Below are 23,511 nucleotides of genomic sequence, written 5' to 3' on the forward strand. Positions count from 1 at the left end.
AAACTGAGGGTTCTAGAGGGGAGGGGGGTGGGAGGATGGGTTGGCCTGGTGGTGGGTATTGAGGAGGGCACGTTCTGCATGGAGCACTGGGTGTTGTGCACGAACAATGAATCATGGAACACTTCATCTAGAACTAATGATGTAATGTATGGGGATTAACATAAGAATAAAAAAAAAAATTAAAAAAAAAAAAAAAAAGACCTGAGCTGAGATCAAGAGTTGGATGCTCCACCGACTGAGCCACCTAGGCGCCCCTCCACTTTGAATCTTTTTTTTTTTTTTTAAGATTTTATTTATTTATTTGAGAGAAAGAGGCAGAGATAGCAACAGAGAGCAAAAGCAGGGAGGAGAGGGAGAAGCAGGGAGCTCAATGTGGGGGCTCCATCCCAGGACCCCGGGATCATGACCCGAGCCGAAGGCAGGCGCTTAACCGACTGAGCCACCCAGGCGCCCCCCCGTTCACATTGAATCTTAATCACGATTTCTTAATATTGTCAAATACCTGGGCAGGGTTCAAATTCTGTCTTTCAGCAGCCGGTGGGTTCATTTGTGTCCTTCAGGTCTCCCTGTGACTGCTGGATTGAGGGCTGCAGTATTGGCCAGCCCCGCGCGGGCACGTGTCCTGGGCTGTCTTTGGCCCGTGGCTTCTCCATAACCATTCTGTTCAGCCTCACTTACCTCATCTGAGAAATGGGGGTAAGAACGGACTTGGAAGGATTCGGGGAGCCTTGGTGCCCGTTGGTTTAAGTAGGACCGTGTGCACGACCCACGGCCGAAGCAGGTGGTATATAAAGCCTTCCAAAGGTGCTCAAGGGTGATACGGGGTAACTGGCAGCAGGTGGCCAAGCCGGAGCTTGGGGACTTTTTTCCAGCCCGACTGGGCTGGGGCCAGAAAGCTTTGATCTCACTTTGCCCCGTGAGATCCTATTCACAATGGCAGTTGAAATTACTACAGCAGTATACATCACTCACAAAATGCTTTACCACGTGCGAGGATTAAAGGCATTCCTATAGAACAATCCCGTCGGGGGGGGGCGCATACCGTTATCCGCATTTTCCAGGTGGGGAAACTGAGGCACGGGTGTGGGGGTGTTAAGTAACTTGTCGTAGGCACACAGCTAGCAGTTGACAGGGCCGGGGTGGGTCCTGGGGCAGCCTGCGGCAGAGCATACCACCCCGCCGTCCCACAAGGGACCTTTATCAGTCTAGGGGCACCCGATCCCCGCCATGAGCACTTGGTGGGCCACTGGTGCCCTGTTGCCTCGGAGCTGTTGGCCGCACTGGAATCTGAAGCATTTATTCCAAATGTAGCAACTCTGGCCCCTCTCCCAATTTCCAACCTCCTAGATCCAGGGTAGGTCCTGGGAATGAGTGTGAAGACAGCAGGGGAGATGAGACAGGGTCAGGGAGGCAGAGGGTGGAAGCCGGAGGCCGCTGCACCTTTGGCCTTTTCTCGTTAGCCAACTCACAGAACAGCAGGATCAAGGCCAATATTGATGCCACGACCTACTGTGCACAAACCACAGGCCCTGTTCTGAGACTGTCCACCGCCACATGAGACATGCGGACTGTGATTCCACCCGTTTGTGACCAGTGAACGAACACATGGAGGCCCAGAGAGGTGAAGTCACTTGCCTGGGGCCACCCAGCCTCCCATGCATGGTGGAGCAGGGACCTGAACCCCCGACTCTAACCCCTGTCATTTCACGCTGGACCTCTTGGCATCAACCCAATAGGAGACATGGGAGGCGGAGTTACCAGACGTGCTGATCATTGACATACCGTTTTCTTTTTATTATGGAAACTTTCCAGAATGTACAGAGTGACGAGAACGGTACCGTGAAGCCCCCAGGTACCCCTCACTCAGCCTTAACAGTTATCAACATCCTGCCACACCCTGTCCCCCCCCATCCCACTACCACTTGATGGTGACGATTTGGTTTTTTTAGAGCTTTTTAAGGTCAGATTTACATGTTTTGAACTTACATGCACAAATCTGAGCTGTGACATTTTAAACCCTCACGAAACAGGCACTCCATCGCAAGGCAGAGCATTTTCCTCTCGTCTAAAACCACCCCCCCTTCATTTCTCTGCTGTTACTGGTGGAATGAAAATGCACGAATGGGATCACCTGGGTGGCTCAGTTGGTTGAGCGTCTGACTCTTGGTTTTGGCTCAGGTCTGATCTCATGGGTCGTGAGCTTGAGCCCTACGTCAGGCTCCACGCTCTGCGTGGAGTCGGCTTGAGACTCTCTCTCCCTCTGCCCCTCCCCTGCTCAAATAAATGAATAAATCTTTTTTTTTTTTAAAGATTTATTTATTTATTTGAAAGAGCGAGAATGAGAGAGAGAGTACATGAGAGGGGGGAGGGTTAGAGGGAGAAGCAGGTTCCTTGCTGAGCAGGGAGCCCGATGCGGGACTCGATCCAGAGACTCCAGGATCATGACCTGAGCCGAAGGCAGTCGCTTAACCAACTGAGCCACCCAGGCGCCCTAAATGAATAAATCTTAAAACACACACACACATACACAAATGAAAAAAATTCTCACAGAGACGTACATTCACCCGCGGGCCCCATTTGGAGAGTCCTGGTCAGGAAGCACCCACTCCTGGCTATAATTCTGCTGGCCCGAGGTTTGCAGAGCTTGGGCCACACCTGAAACTCAGCACAGCAGGGAGGGGAGACCCCACCCAAATCTGACTGCTCTGGCAAAGCCACCTTGGGTGCTCGTGGACACCCCCAGACCATGGCAGTGCACCCGGAATCTAGCTGGGACAGGATCCCATGTTCCTGGATCATGTGACAGATGGTTTCTAGATCTTTCCGGGGCCTGGGCCTGCCAAGCAAGAGGGGAAGCCACTGGGTGCTCCCATTCCTCTCGCTTTTTTGAATCTGAACTATTCCAAGCATTCTTAAAATGATAACAAAGGCTGCCACCCAGCTTCATCTTATCTTGACATTTTTGCCATATTTGCTTCAGATTTTAGAAGAGAAACAGCGTGATGAGAGGAACGAGAGGAACGTGCATGGGATAGCGGTTAAGGGCGGGGACTCTGAGTCTGCCTTGGCTCAAGCCCCAGCCCGGCCGCTTTACCAGTTGAGGGCTCTTGGGCGTATTGCACACTGTTCTGAGCCTCCGCTTCCCCATCTTCAGAACAGGGCTAATAAAAGTGCCTGCCTTGCAGGGATCTAGAGAAGGTGAAATGGTTCATACAGGTAGAGCGCTTAAAACCAGTGATGGGCAGGTACCATATTTGCAATTCCAAATATTTCATATTTGCGAAGCTACCTACTCGTGAGCACGTATAACCCGCAGATCAATACCGATGCACTTCCCTGGTCACCAGGGGACTTGTGAAAAATCGGAGTGGCCCCGAGTGCCTGTGCCTGCCGAGGTTGAGCAAGGCCACACTTTGCCTTCTTGGTTCAGCTCCCATATTATTGAGTGCCATGGTTTTTGCATCTTTGTGCTCTTTGTGGGTGGTTTTGCTGTTGAAAACGGCTCCCGGCGTAGGACTGAAGTGCTGCCTGGTGTCCCCAAGTGCAGGAAGGCCAGGATGTGCCCTCCGGAGAGAACGCGTGTGTTAGATGAGTGTCCTTCAGGCACGAGTGCACAGAGCTGTTAGCCGTGGGTTCGGTGCTAACAAATCAACAGTCTATATTACCTAAGGTGTCTCTAAACAGAAACACCTGTAGACTAAGGCTGTGTATTGATGGGTTGATGAGAAGGTGAGCAAAGGCTCGCAGGAGGCCACCCTGTGTCTCCCCCCCACCCCCCCGCCCTGGGATCGGTGGCCCAGAACTCACAACCACGTGCTCACGGCAGCTGTGCGGAATGCAAGTGCCTCAGATAACGAGAATCGACTGTGTTTTATGAGGTCCAGGTGTCAATACGTTATCTCATATGACGTTCTACCTTGCTGTAGTACATGTGGCTATGTAACACCCCGTGCTCCGTGTGTGCACGTCGCATATGGGATCACGTGTAGTGTTGTCTCACCTGCTCTTAAACTTGTGTTTGACCCCTTCTTTTCTTGCCTCTTTACACGTGGCTGGGTCAACCCCTCTCCTGGGCTCCCCACTCCCTCCCTCCCCCCATCCTTCTCCTTGTCACAGACTTCCTTACAGCCTCCCTTATTCTCTCCACAGCTGGCCCCCGAAAGGACACTCCCCAAGTCCCCAGCCAGGGGCCCCGCGTAGACCTGGAGTGGACACCCCCTCCTTCCCTTCATGATTCGTTTGTAGCGCAGGTAACCGGCCAAGGGTCCCAGTTCGTACCTGGAGGGGCGCTTGTCCCTCATTCCACCTCCCTGGGCCCACCCTGACCCCCGGAAGAGGAAGGAACACTCCTTCTTGGCAGAGCCTGACTTAGCCAGCACCCTTCCGCCCCTCCCCCTCCGGCCTTGGGCCCCCTGGGTCATCTGGACCATCCCCCTGCCTCCATGCCAACTGCAGGTGGGATATCCTCCCCATTTTCCCCTTTTCTCCAGATTCTTTGCAGGTCTTGCCTTTCTGTCCCCTGGCTGGGCCTTCCCCTCCCACCCCACCCCTGCCCCGGGCTGGTCGGAAAGGGCAGGGCTAGTAGGCCACTGACCTCGTGGTGACACAGGAAGAAGGAAGCATAGGTGGGCCTGGGATATGGAGCTGGCAAGAGCCCGTTGTCGCCACTGCCAAGTGCAGCCAGCGCCTGGGAGGGACCTCGAGGGACGGTCCCCATGGCCAACGCTGGAAGGGAGAGTCATTGGTGTGTGTGGAGGGGGCTGTTCCCGCCAGCTTTGCATGGCGTGTTCTAGGCTGGGCGTGTTGACCCAAGGCCCCGGGGTGTGCACGTGTGTGTCCCACAGCCCTTGGGAAAGTGTGTGTCAGTTTCGCCCCACCTGCGTGTTTTTGGCAGAAGGGTCTTTTGCCTTCATCACATTCTCCAAGGCACTGTTCAGAGAAGAACCTGAACAGTTCAGGACGGTTCACACGCAGGGCAGACCCCTGTCCCACCCCGCTCTGGGCCAGGCCCCGGCGCAGGGAGGCCGGGCAGGCCAGGCTCTGGGCCAGACTCTGGGTTCGAGGCCTGGTTCTGCCCCCTGCTGGCTGGAAAATGAATGACGAGCTCTGGGCCCCTGTTTACTCCTCTGCAACACGGGTGGGGGTGGCAGGACCCATCTTGTGGGGTGCCGTGAGGATTAAAAGAGTTACGGGCGTGTGAAGCACTCAGCACAGGCCTGCACGTGATCAGGGCTCACTCAGTCTTGGTGGATGTCCTCATTGTGGGCATCAGATGCTGGGGAAGAGGTTGGGGGAGGAGGAAAAGGCAGCCGTCTCTGGCTGCTCACCACCCCCACCCACACCCAGAGGCTCAAGGGAACAGAAACTCTGACCTACCAGAGACCTTGGTTCCAGGGAGGGGTCCTGGAAGGGAGGGTCCTGGCACACTGCCTACATCTAACCTTGTCCCCCTTGCCCCCTTCCTGCCCCACCCGGTTCAGTGGCGATGGATGATGAGGATGGGAGATGCTTACTAGACGTGATTTGGTGAGTAACAGACTCCCTCCGCCCTCCCTGTCCCCCCTCCCCTGCCCCTCACCTCCTCAGTGTCTCTCCCCTTCTGTCTTTCAGTGACCCTCAGGCCCTCAATGACTTCCTACATGGATCCGAGAAGGTGAGTGCTGGGGCAGGCAGGGGCCTCCCCGGGGTAGGGGGCTGTGGAACTGGGGGGCTGAGAGACCTGAGCCCCTGATTCAGTAGACATCTGCCTCTTGCATTCTGGGAGCTGGGCCCCGGGGTTATGGCAAGAGCAGAAGACATGACAGATCCCTGCCCTCATGCCATACACATTTCCTTGATAAACAAAGTAGTAACTGCTAAAGGTGATCGCGGACAGAACCCTGCAGTGTAGGATAAGAAGTAAGAAAAGAATGTCCCCGGCACAACGAAAATGGTGTAAAACAAAATGAATGGGGGGCAGGGGCAGTGGCTTCTTTAGCTAGTGTGGGCAGGGAGGTGACCTTGAAGGCGACCTTGAAGGATCAGAGAGAGGCACCCATGGTGCTCTGGGCAGGGGAAGGGCAGGTAGAAATGCAGGAAAATTTGTTATGTTCGAGGAATGGCAAGAAGGCTGGTGGTACCGGACAGAAGGGGAAACTAGTAGTGCTGAGACCAGAGTGGACAAAAGTCACAGGTCATGCAGGGCCTGGAACAAAGCTGAGCCACGAGGAGCTGTTATCTAGGGCTGCGTAACAAATTGTCCCAACACTTAGTGACTTAAAACAACTTGTTAGTGCTCTCACAGTTTCTGAGGGTTGGGCCTCGGGGAGCAGCTTAGCTGGGTGCTTCTGGCTCGGTCTCTCCAGAGGTTGCAGTCAGGATGTTGGCTGGGGCCACCATCATCCGAGGGTTCGTCTGGGGCTGGAGAATGTGCTTCCCTGATGGTTCATTCCCACGGCTGTGGGCTGGAGGCCTCAGGGCCTCACCACATCGGCCTCTCCGTAGGATCCTTAAGCATCCTCACGACACGGCAGCCAGGTTCCCCCAGAGTGAGGGACCCAAGGGAGAGAGCCAGGAGGATGCTCAGGGCCTCTTATGATCTCGTCTCTGAAGTCACACACCATCGCTTTTGTCACCTTGTATCCAGTAGAAGCAGGTCACCAACCCAGCCCACACTCCCAGGGAGGGGAACGGAGCGCCACTTCTTGGAAGGAGAAGCAGCAGATGATTTGTGGAGCAGGGGCGAGTGCAGTGGGCTGAGGGTGGCCAGGGCCATGGGGTGGGCAGCAGAGGGGGTGCCAGGCGCTGGCTTTGGGGGGCAGTCAACTAGACCTGCTGGTGGAGTAGATGTTGAGGAGGAGAGTGTCAGGTTAGCTCCTGGATTTGGGCCTGAGCAGCTGAGTGGGTTGTGTCTCCAGAGCTTGGGAGTTTGGGGCTGACTCCACAAGGGAGGCTGTTGGCCATGCCAGGCTGGGGTTCTGGAAAGACGTCCAAGTAGAGAGAAACCGGGGAGGCTCAGTGGGCATTCGTGTGGACGCCGGGCCTTGTTCTAGGAGCTAGAGACGCCTCTGGGAATTGGACAGGTCCCTGGCCTCCCAGAGACGGGCTCAGCAGGGCGCACTGGGTGCCCGGACGGTGGGGCATGCCAGCTACTTGGGCCGCATGGAGAAAGGAGTGGCTTAGTCAGGTGGGACGGGCGGCTGTTGAGAGGAGGCGGCGACCGTGACGGGTCGTGAGGGGTGTGCTGTCAGAGAGGTGAAGGGGGAAGGCAGGGGCACAGCTTGGGCAAAGGCACGGAGGCAGGATCCTAGGGTTCCAGGCAGGCATGTTGGGAGAGCCTCGGACTCCGTGTTGGGCACATCTTGGGTTTTGAACATGCTGCCAAGCCCCGTTCTTTGGTGCCTCTTTTCCGGAGATGGAGTTTCCCATATTCCTTGCACCGCCCGCCCCCCACCCCCACCCCATCTGTGTCCTTTGGTCTAGTGTAACTTTAAATTGGTTTTTGTTCTAGAGCAGGGCCTGCCCGCTGCCTGGCTGATCTTTGACCTTGGGTGGGGGCGGGTCTTGTTGCAGCTCGATGGTGATGACCTCCTGGATAACCCCGGGGAGGCCCAAAGTGCCTTCTATGAAGGTCCTGGGGTAAGTGGCCCAGGGGTTCGGGGAGGGCCCCAGGCTCTCAGTCATGGCTCATATTGCCCCTGGTGGCAGTCAGCAGGAGGGAGGCCCTAACGGCGAGAGGGAAGGGGTCATGATCGTCCCCCTGGGGCACCTTGCTGGGGGGTTGGGGAGGGCAGTCACTGACTGCAGTGTGGGGCGGAGGTGGGACCACAGTGGGATGGCCTGGCCCACGGGCTCCTCAGAAGAGGTGAGGGAGGGTCCTGGGTCCCGGGCCTTGGGGATCAGTTGCTACAGAGCGGTCCTGGGAGTTGAGGCAGATGCTGGGGTTCACTGGGGACACTCTTCTCGGGAGCAGAGGGTGTGGGGGCCTGGAGGCCTGTCCCTGCTTAGCCATCATGGTGGGGTGTGACCTGGGGAAAGGGGATCGACTGACACAGACTTCAGTCTCCATCTGGAAAACGAAGGCAGGGGTGATGAGCCAAGCCCAGAGTGGGGAACGTGGTGGACATTAATTGAGCACCTACTGTATGCCTGACTGTGCAGTTGTCCTTCCCTCTTCTTCCTCCCCTTCTGCTGCTTCTCCCTTCCTCTCCCCAACCCTCCCCCCTCCTCTTTCTCCCTTCCCCCCTCCTCCTCCTCCTCATCTCTTCTCCCCCCTCCCTCCTGGTCATCATAACTATGATTCGCTGAACACTTACTATATGCTGCCAAGCCCCTTTCAGTCACCTTTATTTAATGCCCACAACAAGTATAATAATATATTCTGAATAATTCATCTTTCATAGTATAAATACCTATAAAGTCCCTGGTCAGGTTCTAAGCCTCCCATATGTGAGGTCAGCAAAAGTCACGACCGTCCTAGGAGGCGGGTTTGGTTGTGGCCATTTAGCGGTTAAGAACTCAGAACTGCCTAGTTCTGGGTTGGGGGCCGAGCAGGGGCCCCCTCCTCCAAGCACTCCCCTCTCTCCGTCTGGGAAAGGAGGATGGGGGGCCGTGCCCGCGTCACTGAGCTTGTTACCGACAACAACAATATGGACGGCATAATGATAACGTTAGGTGATGTTTCTCACACACGTGCTAAGGTGCCGGGTACCACGGTAAGCCCTCCGTGTGGTTGAACTCCGGACCTTTTAAACTCCCAAGTTTTGATCTATTATCTGGTCAAATATCAGTGGGGATTACGTGCTCTAAGCATAATTATTGCTCATGTGGTATTTGCTCAAATGATCACACGTATATCGATTGTGTTCGTCCTGGATCGCAATCCGGGACAGCATGGGACGCAACGTGGGAAGACGTGTCAGACTCAGCGCCGCCTGCACAAAATCAGGTTCAGGGCGGTAGCTGCTCCTGTCTTTAACACGACCGTGGTCTCTTATCCAAAACCTTTGAGGCCAGGCGCGTTTCAGATTTTGGAATTTTCCAGATGCTGGGAGGGTGATGCAGAATGTCACATAGCATGCTCACGTACCTTTCCGTGGTCAAGAAGAGTCCCGTTACGTGGACAAATCATGGCTCTCCCCGAGCGCGCCATGTCACTTTTGGTTAGGTTTTGCTACCGAAAGAGTTGTGAAGACATTTGCCATTTTCAGGGCCCTTTCGAGCTTTGGAATTGCAGATTAAGTATTATGGGCTTTTATGGCTCTTTAAAGGATGGTCTTTATTCCATTCTACTGACGTGTACAGACGGGGAAATAGGCCAGACTGAGCAAGCCCCAGGTTGTACGGCTAAGCGGAGCTGGGATTTGAACCTAGGTCCGGCCACTTCCAGATGGAATATTCTCTCTGCCCATTCTGCTCTGGCACCAAGGGTCCCTTTGCTTTAGCCGCGCCCTGAGCCAGCCCCTCGCTAACCTCCGCTCTTCCCTTCCCACCTTACCCGGCCTCCAGCTCCATGTGCAAGAAGCTTCTGGCAACCACTTGAGCCCAGAGCCCACGCAGCCGGCCCCCAGCGTGGACCTTGACTTCCTGGAGGATGCGATCCTGGGCTCGCCTGCCGCGGGGGGCGGCGGGGGGGGTGGCGGAGGCGCCGACCAGCCCTGCGACATCCTCCAGCAGAGCCTCCAAGAGGCCAACATCACTGAGCAGACACTTGAGGCCGAGGCCGAGCTGGACCTGGGCCCCTTCCAGCTGCCCACCCTACAGCCTGCGGATGGCGGAGCAGGCCCGGCGGGTGCCGGAGGGGCTGCTGCCGTGGCCGCTGGGCCCCAGGCCCTGTTCCCAGGCGGCACCGACCTGCTGGGGCTGCAGGCCCCGCCCACCGTGCTGACCCACCAGGCCCTGGTGCCGCCCCAGGACGTGGTCAACAAAGCCCTGAGCGTCCAGCCCTTCCTGCAGCCTGTGGGCCTGGGCAATGTGACCCTGCAGCCTATCCCAGGCCTCCAGGGCCTGCCCAACGGCAGCCCTGGGGGCGCCACGGCGGCCACGCTCGGCCTGGCACCCATCCAGGTGGTGGGCCAGCCCGTCATGGCACTCAACCCGCCCACCTCCCAGCTCCTTGCCAAGCAGGTGCCCGTCAGCGGCTATCTGGCCTCTGCGGCCGGCCCCTCAGAGCCGGTGACCTTGGCGTCCGCCGGCGTCTCACCCCAGGGGGCTGGCCTGGTCATTCAGAAGAACCTCCCCACCGCCGTGGCCACCACGCTCAACGGGAACTCGGTGTTTGGAGGGGCGGGTGCGGCCACGGCAGCGGCCAGCGGGGCGCCCTCGGGGCCACCGCTGGCGGTGGCCCCCGGCCTCGGCACGTCACCGCTGGTCCCGGCGCCCAATGTGATCCTGCATCGCACGCCCACACCCATCCAGCCCAAGCCTGCCGGCGTGCTGCCCCCCAAGCTCTACCAGCTGACACCCAAGCCGTTCGCCCCGGCGGGCACCACACTCACCATCCAGGGCGAGGCGGGGGGCCTCCCGCAGCCGACCAAGGCCCCCCAGAACCTGACTTTCATGGCAGCGGGCAAGGCCGGCCAGAACGTGGTGCTGTCGGGCTTCCCCGCACCTGCCCTGCAGGCGAATGTCTTCAAGCAGCCTCCTGCCACCACGACCGGGGCTGCCCCGCCCCAGCCCCCCGGGGCCCTGAGCAAGCCCATGAGCGTCCACCTCTTGAATCAAGGCAGCAGCATCGTCATCCCCGCCCAGCACATGCTGCCGGGCCAGAACCAGTTCCTGCTGCCGGGCACGCCCGCCGTCCAGCTCCCCCAGACGCTCTCGGCCCTGCCCACCAACGTCGGCGGGCAGATCCTGGCGGCCGCGGCCCCCCACGCGGGTGGACAGCTCATCGCAAACCCCATCCTCACCAACCAGAACCTGGCGGGTCCGCTGAGCCTGGGCCCCGTGCTGGCCCCCCACTCCGGGGCCCACAGCGCAGCCCACATCCTCTCGGCCGCCCCCATCCAGGTGGGCCAACCGGCACTCTTCCAGATGCCCGTGTCCCTGGCCGCGGGCAGCCTGCCCACGCAGAGCCAGCCGGCACCCACCGGCCCCGCTGCCACGACCGTCCTCCAGGGGGTCACTCTGCCCCCCAGCGCTGTGGCCATGCTCAACACCCCCGATGGGCTGGTGCAGCCGGCCACGCCTGCCGCCACGGGGGAGGCCACGCCTGTCCTCACGGTGCAGACGGCCCCCCAGGCTCCACCGGCGGTCAGCACCCCGCTGCCTTTGGGCCTCCAGCAGCCGCCGGCCCAGCAGCAGCCCCCGCAGGCCCCTACTGCTCAGGCCGCCGCCCCGCCTCAGGCCACCACCCCCCAGCCCAGCCCAGGCCTGGCGTCCAGCCCCGAGAAGATCGTCCTGGGACAGCCGCCCTCTGCCGCCACCACGGCCATCCTCACTCAGGACTCCCTGCAGATGTTCCTGCCCCAGGTAACTGGGGCTGGGCAGGCGGGGACGTGGGGGGGACGGAGGGGGTGGCCAGGGCAGGGGGTATGCTGCGGAGAGGGGCCAGGAGCTGGAGCTGAAACTGTGTGCGGTGGAGGCAGCGACTGGGGAGGGTCTGGTGCGCTAGGGAGAGCGTCTCAGAGGTGGCACCCCAGCTCCCAGGGCGTGCGTCCCCCCTCGGTGACAGGGACTGACAGACAAGGAGGCGGCCCGACTGGCTGACGGACTGACCGTCCGTCCTCCTGCTGGAGGGCGTGAGAATCGCAGAGAGAGTGGGCAAGACATGGACGGACAGACAGACAGGGTGGGAGGCTGCGGGCGAGGCGGAGCTGGAAGATCGGCAGGGCCCCGGGCGGCCCGACCTGGGGTTGTGGCCTCCCTGGTGCCTGGACCCTGGGGCTCCCGGCCGCCCTGGCCTCTGCGCCCAGCCTCTCAGTGCCCCTCTGCCCGGTTCCCACCACCCCCTTCTCCGAAGCCTCGGGGAGGCCAGGGTCTCGGGGTGGGGAGGCTGCAGGTCCGCGGGGTAGCCTTCTGACCCTGTGCGGGCTGCCCATTTCAGGAGAGGAGCCAGCAGCCCCTCTCCGCAGACGGCCCCCACCTCTCCGTGCCCGCCTCGGTCATAGTCAGCGCCCCGCCTCCCGCCCAAGACCCAGCCCCGAGCACCCCCATCGCCAAAGGAGCTGGCCTCGGCCCTCAGGCCCCCGACAGCCAGGCTTCCCCAGCACCGGCCCCCCAGGTAGATGAACCCCAGCAGCCTCTGTCCCAGCTCAGACCGAGCCTTGCCCCTGCGACCCCTCCTCCTGCTCCCTCCTCCCCTGCTCTGGCTGCCCTGCCTGCCTCTCTGTCTTGCTGGCTTGGGAAGGGTGCTCCTTCGCTCCCCAGAGAGTTCCCGAGGGTCTTCTGACAGTCATGGACTCCCCCTGCAACCCTGGGGGAGCCCACACTCTAGGCAGAGGTGCACACAGCAGGCAGGTCTTTCCTGGAGTTCTCATTTTCATATCTGGATAAGCAGTACATTCAGAGGGTTCATATCTCCAAAGCTACCAAAGGTCTCACTGAAAAGCCCCTTCTCCTGAACCACAGCCCCCTGCTTTCCCGAGGGCGGTTTCTTGCAGCCTTTCCCACGCATGGACAAGGAGAATGGCACCTGGATTCTTTCCCTCCCGTGGTTGCAAACACGGTAGCGCACTCGGCAGTTTCGCACCTTTGATCACTGAAAGATCCATCTTGGAGACGGTACTTCATTCTTCCATAGGACTGCACGGTACTCTGGCTGTGTGGATGCGTTGTTCTTTATCTCCCCGGTCCTTGTTGTCAGGCAGTCAGGTCACTTCTGATCTTTCGCTGCGATGAGCGAAGCTGCAAAGGATGACTGTACATATGTCATTACGTAGGGTCAGTTCTCAAAGAGGAAAGTGCTGGGTCCGTCAGAGGCCATTTGCACTTGCCGTGTTGACAGATGCTGCCAGATTGCCCTCTGTGGAGTATCAGTTGGTTTGCCCTTGATCATCAGTCTGTTGCTTGTACCTGTTCTTCTGCAACCTCAGCAGCGTATTGAACTTAGCCAATCGGGTCAGGTGAAAAGTGGCTCCTTGTTTTGTTTTACTTTGCATTTCTTTTACTGTGAATGAGGTGGGGCAAGCTTTCATAGATTGAGAGCTGTTTGTGTTTTCTCTGAAATTGTCGGCCCGTACCCCTTGCCAAATTTAAAATTGGGGTTACTGGTCCTTTTCTTGTTGATTTGTAGAAACTCTTTGCATATTAGGAAAATTAGCCTTTGTCTCCTACGAGTCGTAAGCACATGAGAGTTTAGAGAGGGCCCCCTTTTATTGTGGAGGGGGGATGTTGCACTCATTCAGAAAGGACTGATGGATGGGTAGAGGAGGTCGATAAGAGGAGGAGGAGGGAATGACATTCAGCAAGGTCAGGGTGACAGAAAGCAGCGTGGGCTTTGGCCTTAAACAGCCATGATTTCACTCTCAGGTTCTGCTACTTGCCGTGTGACCTTAAGCGACCAGTTTCTTCTTTCCTTAAACAGATTATTCGGGGAAGAAGGGCACTTAGTAGTGCCTGGCCTTGGGCTGCCCTGAGCAATTCCCCGTAACTGCTGAACCTTGATTACCTCATCTGGAAAGTGGGAATAATAGTTTCTTAAAGGCCTATTAGGAGTAAGTGAGTTAACATAAGCCCTCAAGAAATATTTGTTATTATCATTATTATTGTTGTGGGGTAGAACAGGATCAGGTCCGGAATCACAGTCTAGAGGGACTCGGGGCCAAGATGGCCTCAAGCCATCTCTCCCCCAGGAGGAGAAAGAAGCAGAGGAGGGGGAGGGACAAGAGGCCAGGAGCTGCCTGGCCTTTGAACAACTCAAGCTGGAAGCAGCATCTCTAGAGTGGGTTAGATGCTGCTGGCCTAGGTCCCTCCAGCAAGCGGCCTCTCCTCCCCGAGCCTCCCACGGTCAGCTGTACCAGGGGGTTTGTAGAATTGGATAAATCAGTGGAGGAAATCATTTATTGATGAAACCAAGCACACGCACGGGAGCCCGCCCTGCGCTCACTCTGTGCTGAGTACGCCACAGTGCAGTCAAAGGGAGAGAATGTTCTCAAAGGAGATGTGGGTCAGCTGCAGGGAAACAGCCCGAAAGATGAAAGCATTGAAGGGATCAGGGTCCCCATGAGGAAACAGGGGAGGAACCCACTCTAGGGAGAGTAGGCAGGAACCACGTCAGGGAGGGGGATGTATTTAAGCCAAGGCCTGAAGGAAGAGAAGGGGGGGGGAGGGCAACAGCATGTGCAAAGGCCCTGAGGCAAGGACAAGCTTGGGATATCAAGGAATGGAAAATAGGCCGAGGGGAGTGGAGGGAGGTCGTCGGGTCAGAGAGGTTGGCAGTGCCTCGTGGGCCAGTGAGTTTGGACCTGGCCAAACCACTGGAGAGCTTTCAGCTGGGCCGTGGCATGGGCTGATTATATGATTTTCAGTGATCCCTCTGGCTTCCATTGGAAAATGGTGTGGTGGGCAACAAGAATGAAGTCCAGAGATCCTCATGGGACAAGATGACAGGGCTTCAAAGACCAGGGTGGTCACAGCGATGACGAGGGACGTTGGAGGATTCAGGGCATAATCTGGAGCTTGCCTCGGGGATTAGAGGCATGAGGAAGAGGGCATTATGGTAAAAACTTCATGAATGGTAACATTTCTGTTATTTCTAAGTGCTGTTCAGAATCATTTACAAGCATCATCTCGTTGAAACCTCCCATCAGGTAGGTGATAGATATTCTCCCCATTTTACAGATGAGGAAACAGAGGCACAGAGATTAAGTAGCTTGCCCAAGGTTACCTAGCTGGTAGGGCCTGGATTCGAACCTGAATGGTCAGTGGCCGGAACACCTGAGGTCTCGAGAAAGCCAGACCTGAGCGTGAATCCCAGCTCTGCTTAGCATTAAATGCTCTGAGACATGGTTTATGGGAAATGGTGGCTCTGCACAGAGCGAGCATTCAGTGAGCAGGTACCTGTCATCAGCAACTGTGGATGGCCTTTGAGAAGAAAGGTCAGCTGTGCACGTGAGCTGATTCCCAGTCACCCGCACGCAGGCCAACGCAGGGCTAGACACATCGTTGGCCACATGCAGCTTCTGCGCCCACGACAGTGCATGACGGGAGTTCTTGATGAATGTTTGTTGGGTGAGCAAGTGGATGGAGAGGTGGGGGTGGGTGGATGGACAGGTGGATGATGGATGGACAGGTGGACAAGTGGGTGAGTGGATAGACCGAAGAATACAGACACACCGAAATACCAGCAGTGTGCCAACTGGTGCACGTGTGCGTGCGTGCGCGTAAGAGCCGCTCCCAGACCGGAGGTGGGTCATTGCTTCAGCCCACGTTCCCCAGGCACCTGCTTCGTGCCCAGCCCCAGCCGTGCCCTCTCAGGGCTCACACTCCAGGGGTGGATTTTGTCATCAATATCCCGACTCTCGAAATTGTCCCTTGATGGGACCCTGACTGTCTTTTCAGAGAGGGAACACTGACCATCCTGCTCAGGAAGCTCAAGGCTTGCTGTGTGTTGCTTATGGTAGGCTTAAAACACACACACACACACTTAAAACACACACACACACACTTAAAACACACACACACACTTTGTCGTGATTCAAAGAGCGTTACCCAGACGTGGTTTTAAAAATTCGGTTTAGGGCGCCTGGGTGGCTCAGTTGGTTAAGCAACTGCCTTCGGCTCAGGTCATGATCCCAGGGTCCCGGGATCGAGTCCCGCATCAGGCTCCCTGCTCGGCAGGGAGTCTGCTTCTCCCTCTGACCCTCCTCCCTCTCATGCTCTCTGTCTCTCATTCTCTCTCTCTCAAATAAATAAATAAAATCTTTAAAAAAAATAAAATAAAAATAAAAATTCGGTTTAAAAAGAAAAAAGGGCATACAGTGAAAGCGAGTCTTCCTTTCTGTGGAATTCCTGGCCCTTTCCCCATAGACTCCCACCCCTGTCGATTTCTCTGTGGAGCCCCACCGTGTCCTCATGGCGCAGGCACTAGGGACACTTGGGATCGGGTCATTTTCCATTGTGGGGGGCTGTCCTGAGCACGGTGGCACGCTGAGCAGCATCCCTAAGCCTCTAACCATTTGTTGCCGGCAACACCCCTTCTCCAGGTGGGACAACCATGGCGATCGCCGGAGATGGCCAGGTGTCGCCTGGGGGACAGAATCACCTGGGTGGGGAACAGCCGTCCTGTGCGCATGACAGGCCTCCCTCGTTGTCTGAGCTCGGAGCCAGCTAGACGTGACAGCCTGCGTGTGCACATGCGGGCGCGCACTCTCCCTTCTTACACACAGAAGCACACCGTCCCGTTCTTGTGTACCTTGCTTTGCTCGTTCAGCCAGATCTCTTGGACCGCTGACTTGCATGAGAATCCCATTGTACATCACCCCCTGGGATGCACGTAAGTGTGTGTGTGTGTGTGTGTGTGTGTATGCATATCACCGAAACAGCTTTCACAGGATAATACGCTATTTTTTATTAGTTTTCTCTGTTCTTTTTCTTTCTTTTTTTTTTTAAGATTTTATTTATTTGAGAGAAAGTGAGAGAGAGAGCGCACGAGCAGGTGAGGGGCAGAGGGAGAAGCAGATTCCCCGCTGAGCAGGGAGCCCCATGTGGGATTTGATGTCGGGACTCCAGGATCATGACTTGAGCTGAAGGCAGACGCCTAACGACCGAGCCACCCAGGCGCCCCTCCTCTGTTCTTTTTAAATGCTAGTCACGACCTCCTAAAGTGACTGGAACCATTACTAACAGGCACTAGGTGTGATTTGAAACCCACCATCCGAGGTAGTCGTTAGGCACGGGGGCTCCGGAATCCCAACTCTGCACTTACAGGCTCGGTGACCTTAGCCAAGTCACTTGCCTCTGTGTGCCTCAGTTCCCTTCCCTGTAAAATGAGGGTGAGCATACCAGCGTCTAGGTCACAGGGTTGTTGTGAGGAATAAATAAGCTAATATACGTTAAGATGCTTGAATGAGGTCAGGCGCATTGAAAGGAAGCCAGGCCAACACTCTATAAAGGGCCAACGGGAAGCATTTTAGGCTTTGTGCAGAAGCCGCCCTAGACCATATATGTAAATGAGTGAGCATGCACGAGTTCCAATAAAACTTTATTTATGGACACTGAAATTTGAATTTCATATCATTGTCGCCAATCACAATATCTTTGGTTTCTTTTCCATCATTTTTTAAAAAGATTTACTTATTTATTTTAGAGGGAGAGTGTGCACATGGTGGGGAGGGGCAGAGGGAGAGAGAATTTCAAGCAGACTCCCTGCTGAGCGTGGAGCCCAACCCAGGGCTCGATCTCACAACCCTGAGATCATGACCCGAGCTGAAATCAAGGGTCAGATGCTTAACCGACTGAGCCTCCCAGGCGCCCCTCTCTTCCACCATTTAAAATTGTAAAACCCGGGGCACCTGGGTGGCTCAGTCGTTAAGCGTCTGCCTTCGGCTCGGGTCATGATCCCAGGGTCCTGGGATCGAGCCCCGCATCGGGCTCCCTGCTCAGCGGGAAGCCTGCTTCTCCCTCTCCCACTCCCCCTGCTTGTGTTCCCTCTCTCACTGTGTCTCTCTCTGTCAAATAAATAAATAAAATATTTTTAAAAATTTGTAAAACCCGTTTTCAGCCTGTGGGCCATACAAAATGATAGGCCAAGCAGGCCAGGCCGGCTGGAGTTGGCCTGTGGGCTGCAATTTGCTGCCGTCTGTTTTTCATTATACAGACACACCGTGAGTTATTTACTTGGTTCCCTATTCGAGAGAGAGCACTTAAGGTGGTTTCCCGTGTATGTCAACAAATAACACTCCTCTGAATATTCTGGTGCCCAGGCTTTGCACTTTTGTGTGGGTATATTTCTAGAAATAGAACTGCTGGATCAGAGGGCGGATGCGCTTCCCAAACATTTTATGGAAAGCGCTAACGCAGTTGCGCCTCCATGGGGTTTTTGCCTGTGAAGGCTTCTTCCGGCGGCTTCATCAGCCCCAGATCAGCAACCACTGTGCTCCCAGCCAGGCTGCAGGGTATCACCCCTCTGTGCTTGCTCTCATTCTGTGTGAATTTGAGCACATCTTTCCAGCTATATCTTAAGATTTTATTTATTTGAGAGAGAGAGAGAGCATGAACAGGGGGAGGAGCATAGGGAGAAGCAGACTTCCTGTTGAGCAGGGAGCCCGACATGGGGACTCAATCCCAGGACTCCGGGATCATGACCCGAGCCGAAGGCAGATGTTTAACCAACTGAGCCACCCAGGTGTCCCTGAGGTTTTCTTTTAGCCTAATTTTTCCCCACCCATTTAAAGCATTTTTAATTTTTACAATTAGGTATTAATGTTCACATGACTCAATTATCAAAAAGCATTTTTTTTTTTTTGAGAGAGAGAGCATGAGCAGGAGGAGGCAGGGGGAGAGAGAGAGAGAATCTTAAGCAGGGTCCATGCTCAGCACGGAGCCCAGCACGGGACTTGATCTCACGACCCTAAAATCATGACCTGAGCCAAAATCGAGAGTCGGACACTTCATGGACTAGCCACCCAGGCGCTCCAAAAAGCATTTTTTTTTTAAGTGAGGGGATTGGTTAAGCATCTGCCTTCGGCTCAGATTATGATCTCAGGGTCCTGGGATCGATCCCCGAGTCGGGCTCCCTGCTCAGCCGGGAGCCTGCTTCTCCCTCTCCCTCTCCCTCTCCCTCTCCATGCTACTCCACCTGCTTGTGCTCTCTGTCTCTATCTCTCTGTCAAATAAATAAATAAAATCTTTAAAAAATAATAAAATAAAAAAGGAGTGGAGTGTCCCAAACCCATGCCTACATTCCCAGCCCACCTGCCCCTCCAGATAAGCACAGTACTTAGCTCTCGTATATCCTTCCAGTTCTTTACACATGTACAGCTTAGCGTAAATGTGGATTTACGTTTCTCTCCCATTTCTGTCTGCCCAGAAGGCAGCACATTATATGCTTGCTTTGGCAGCATGTGGAGAGTTTCCTTGATCCCTTGTTAGAGTTGTGAAGTATTCCTCCATGGGGACGGACTGTCATTCCTCTCCTCTGTAAATGCTGGGTAGATGCACACGAGCCCAGTCCAGCTTTGTCCCTCCCCGCACAGCTGTAGTAAACAACTTGTCGACCTGTCATTTCCCACACATGCACGTGCATCTGTCAGGTCATTTCCCGGAAGCCTGTTTTCTGGATCAAAGTGAATGTGTACTTATAATTTGCACAGCTGCTGCTGGATTGCATTGTCCTGGAGTTTTAGCAGATTGTGCCAGTAACCCTCAGAGGCCGTAGAAGAGAGTGTTTTTATGAGATATGGCTTGTTCCTAATGCGATGAGTGAAAAAGGTTCCACAGGGTGCTTTCGATGGGCATTACTCTTAGCACAAATGAGGTGGAGCCTCTCTTGAACTATATAAGCCTTTGTGTTTCCTTCTCTGTGCACTGTCTGATCATATACTTGGCCCCTTTTTCTCACCGGTTGTTATTCTTAGTGATTTCTGGAGGCTGTTTATATTTGATGGAAATGAGCTTTGACTGCACTGTGAATTGCAGCTGTTTCCCCCAGTGTATCATTTGGGTTTTTTTGGACGTGATTAGGGGAGGGGGGGGGTGTGTTTGTCTGTATTTTTAATGAGTACAAGATTGACTTTTTCAATTTTTCTTTTTTAAACGCTTAAAAAGAATTTAGATAGCAACGTTACAGGAATAGTACAGAGAACTCATGGGAGTTCTTTACTCTTTACCCGCATATATTAGTTATCTGTTGCCGTTAACAAATGACGCCCCCCAGACTTAGCAGCTTTAAACCACGAGCATTCACTTCTCACACGTAGCTTGTAAGGATCAGGAGTCCGGAAGCACTGTGGCTGGAAGGTTCTACCTCGTAACCTCTCAGGAGGTTATAGTCAGCCAGGGCTGCGGTCATCGGAAGGCTCGACTGGACTGGAGAATATGCCTCAGCCCCTCCCTACACAGGCTTCTCCAAGGGCAGCTTATAACATGCTCCAAAGGTGGCTTCCCCCAGAGGAAATGATCCACCAGAAAGGAGAGTCCCGGGATGGAAGGCGCAGCCCTTTCTGTAACTGAATCTTGGAAGTAGCGTCGGATCACTTCCGCCAAATCTGTTGGTCCCAGAGACTAACCCCGGGCACCATGTGGGAGAAGACCGAATAGTGAGGAGGTGGGGATTGGCGGGGGGACCAGGGGACGGGGGGAGGGCGCCTTGGAAGCTGGCTACTGCCCAGATTTTCCCACCGTAAACGTCTGGCTACATTCGCTTTATTCTCCGTTCTCTTGATATGTATACATTTTTATTCGGAATTGTTGGAGAGTAAATTGCAGACGTTCTGCTTCTTTACTCCTTAACGTCTCAGCCTTTGAGAACAAGGACATTCTCCTACTTGACCACGGTGGAGGCATCAGATTCAACCCATTTAGCGCTGAGACAGTACTGTTACCCACTGTCCATAACCTAGTGTCGCTGGTCGTCCTGCCATCATGTCATGCGTTACTCTCTTGATTACACTTAGCTTTCGGGCGCCTTTCTTTCTCCGCACCAGCCCCGCGCACACACCTCCCAGGGCTTCATGAGGTGGCCAGCTGTCTTCCCTACCCTTACCAAAACCTGTTGTTTTCCTCTGTTCTCTATTCTAAATGCTCCCACAGTGGGGGAGCCCTGTGAGCCAGTGCCTGAATGGTTCCTCACTGATTGCTCAAGGGCGGATTGCCAGGTCAAAGGGCGTGCGACCCTTTCGAAGTCTGCAGACCAGAGTGCTGTCCGGGTGACACCCTCAGAGCCGCTTCCGAGAGCCAAGGGCCTCGCCGATCTCTTCCTAGAGGTGGCTAGCCTTTGGGGATGTGTGTGGATGGATTGGTGCGGGGGGCTTTGTTTTGAATTGCCAGAAGTTATTCAGGGTCAGCCTCGGACGGGGTGTTGGAGAAGGGTCCAGGGCGTTGGATGCTTCAAGCAAGTCGTACCCTCGAAATCACGAGTCGGTCCACTTTGGGGGCTCACGGTGAAGAGCCCCAGCTTTGGAGCGTGGCAGCTTTGGTGGCCTTGGGCCACCACCACCCCCCCCCCCCCCCCCCCCCCCCCCCCCCCGGGCCCTCTGAGCCTGAGTCATCCTCGGACAACTTGAAGGTCACGGGGGAGGGGGAGGGGGGAGGGGGGGAGGCAGGGAGACTCAGGACCAGCCGTTTTGGCTCCCTGGCCTCAGTTTCTCCTCTGTCACCGGGGTGTGGATTCGGTGCCAGCAGAGGGGTGCCAGCCCAGTGTCGGGGACTCAGCTGGTACCCGCTGGGGAGACAGTGGCTGCCGAGGTTAGGACTCTGGGGGAGGACAGTGCGGAGGTGCTGTGTCCCGGCTGTGTTTTCGGCCAGGTTGCGGTTATCACAGACCAGTGCCCGGATGTCATGTGCGAGTCTGATAACACACAAGCTCACATACCCGCACGCTCACCCGGGACCCAGGGAGGCCTGCAGCCGCGGCCACGTAGGCACACGGAGGCAGAGGTCACGGACACTTAGAGGCACCCGGCCCCGCCCCTCAGGTGTCATCCTTAGCCCCCGCTCTCAGCCCCTCCCAGCCCCCCCTGCCCCGTGCCTTCCACAGCCAGCAGCCCCGTGCTCTGTAGCCACTCCATCCGTGCTGGCGTCTGTCCTCCCGAGGGGGGGGGGGGCTGGACAGTCGGGCCCCGCGGGGCTGGCAGCTGGGATGCTGCCCCCCGCCCCCCAGCCGGCCGCCTCCTTCCCCCCCGCTGCTGTGCTCGCGCTCCCTGGCCCCCCGCCTCCCCGCTGGGCAGCTGGTGTGGTGCCCCCTGCCGCCGCCACTGCTTTCTCCGCTGCTGCCCCCAAACCCTGCAGAGCTCACCTTCATGGGGGGGGGGTGGAATGGGGAGGGGGCGAGAGCAGAGGGAAAGGTCTGGAGATGAGGCGGGGGCAGGTGCAGGGTGAGGTGCAGGACCGGTGGAGGGATGAGGAAGGGAGAGGTGGTGCAGGGGTGGGGTGGGGAGAGGTGGAGGGGTGAGGTAGGGACAGGTGCAGGGGTGGGGTTGGGGGCAGAGGTAGACAGGTGAAGTGGGGAGTTCAGAAACGCGAGGTGGGAAGGATAGGCATGGCGGAGTCCTTTCTCTCAAGACAGGGGTGGCTAAGAAGGAGGGTTTCTGGTGGGCGTGGCTGGGGTCCCCAGTGTCCTGGGGCAATGGGAGCCAAGGTTGGTTCTGACCCCCACCCCCTCCCCTCTACCTCCCTCCCCTGCCCAGATCCCGGCAGCGGCTCCGCTGAAGGGCCCAGGCCCCTCCTCGTCCCCGTCACTACCTCACCAGGCCCCTCTGGGAGACAGCCCCCACCTGCCCTCGCCACATCCCACCAGGCCTCCCTCCCGCCCCCCCTCCCGCCCCCACTCCCGCCCTCCCTCCCAGCCCCAGAGCTTGTCCCGCCCACCCTCAGAGCCCACCCTGCACCCCTGCCCCCCGCCCCAGGCACCCCCCACTCTGCCTGGCATCTTTGTCATCCAGAACCAGCTGGGAGTCCCCCCACCTGCCAGCACCCCGGCCCCCGCTGCCCCAGGCCCACCCCAGCCCCCCCTGCGACCCCCATCCCAACCCCCAGAGGGGCCGCTGCCCCCAGCCCCCCACCTCCCTCCCGCCTCCACATCCTCTGTCGTGGCCTCCACGGATACAGCCACCAGGCTGCCAGCCCCTACGCCCCCCGACTTCCAGCTCCAGTTCCCGCCCGGCCAGGGGCCCCACAAGTCCCCCACGCCCCCTCCGACCCTCCACCTGGTCCCTGAGCCCGCCGCGCCCCCCCCACCGCCTCCTCGGACCTTCCAGATGGTGACCACCCCCTTCCCGGCGCTGCCCCAGCCGAAGGCTCTTCTCGAGAGATTTCACCAGGTAATCGGAGGCAGGGACCAGCCCCACCACCCACTCTGCAAGCCTTGCCCTCCCCGTCCAGTCTGATGGGGAGTCCCTCCCCTGCTCCAGCTTTCTCTTCATCCCCAGCCCTGGTGCCTGGCTGCCGCCACTCCTAGCGTGTGCCCCCTACCCCTCAACCACCTGTCCCCCTCCTCAGGTGCCGTCCGGAATCATTCTCCAGAACAAGGCCGGGGGGGCCCCCGCCGCCCCGCAGACCTCCGCCAGCCTGGGGCCCCTCGCCAGCCCCACTGCCTCTGTGCTGGTCAGCGGGCAGGCCCCACCCGGGACCCCCACCGCCCCCAGCCATCCCCCTGCCCCGGCACCCATGGCCACCGCAGGTAGGGGAGAGGTAGCCCACGCAGGAGAAGTGGGGGGCCTGAAGGTGGGTGGGCGGGGGGAGGGGGACGGGCTGGGGCAGAGCTGTGGGGGTGTGAGCCCAAGGGGTCCCCCAGACCTCACAGGACAGGGAAGGTGGAGGAGATAGGACTGTCTCCCCAGATCTGCGGGGGCACTCGATTCAGGGCTGGCGGGGCTGCCGAGGCCAAAGGACCAGAGGAGAGCGGGGCGCAGGCTTGGGGGTCACGTTGTGGAGGGG

At 57.1% G+C, this 23,511-nt stretch overlaps 2 protein-coding genes across 9 annotated transcripts in view; one reads left to right on the plus strand and one right to left on the minus strand.

Annotated features, from left to right (window-relative positions):
* The window catches only part of BICRA (BRD4 interacting chromatin remodeling complex associated protein), a 64,657-nt gene that overhangs the window by 35,016 nt on the left and 6,130 nt on the right, over positions 1–23,511 (plus strand). For 3 of the 8 annotated variants that reach the window (XM_081807200.1, XM_081807199.1, XM_081807201.1), the window contains exons 2-9: positions 4,150–4,250; positions 5,481–5,526; positions 5,611–5,653; positions 7,552–7,617; positions 9,487–11,448; positions 12,023–12,199; positions 22,263–22,895; positions 23,074–23,254. In XM_081807200.1, the coding sequence (XP_081663326.1) occupies positions 5,486–5,526; positions 5,611–5,653; positions 7,552–7,617; positions 9,487–11,448; positions 12,023–12,199; positions 22,263–22,895; positions 23,074–23,254 (3,103 nt within the window). In that variant the 5' untranslated portion in view covers positions 4,150–4,250; positions 5,481–5,485. The remainder of the gene's footprint in view (positions 1–4,149; positions 4,251–5,480; positions 5,527–5,610; positions 5,654–7,551; positions 7,618–9,486; positions 11,449–12,022; positions 12,200–22,262; positions 22,896–23,073; positions 23,255–23,511) is intronic. The other 5 variants (XM_081807205.1, XM_081807206.1, XM_081807203.1 and 2 more) reach the window with 5 other exon arrangements.
* Positions 1–23,511, minus strand: part of LIG1 (DNA ligase 1) — a 192,760-nt gene that overhangs the window by 15,924 nt on the left and 153,325 nt on the right. The gene's annotated exons all lie outside the window — the stretch shown is intronic.

Source organism: Leptonychotes weddellii, chromosome 16 (genome assembly GCF_054177405.1).
Source record: "Leptonychotes weddellii isolate Sample4059 chromosome 16, ASM5417740v2, whole genome shotgun sequence".
Classification (NCBI taxonomy): domain Eukaryota; kingdom Metazoa; phylum Chordata; class Mammalia; order Carnivora; family Phocidae; genus Leptonychotes; species Leptonychotes weddellii.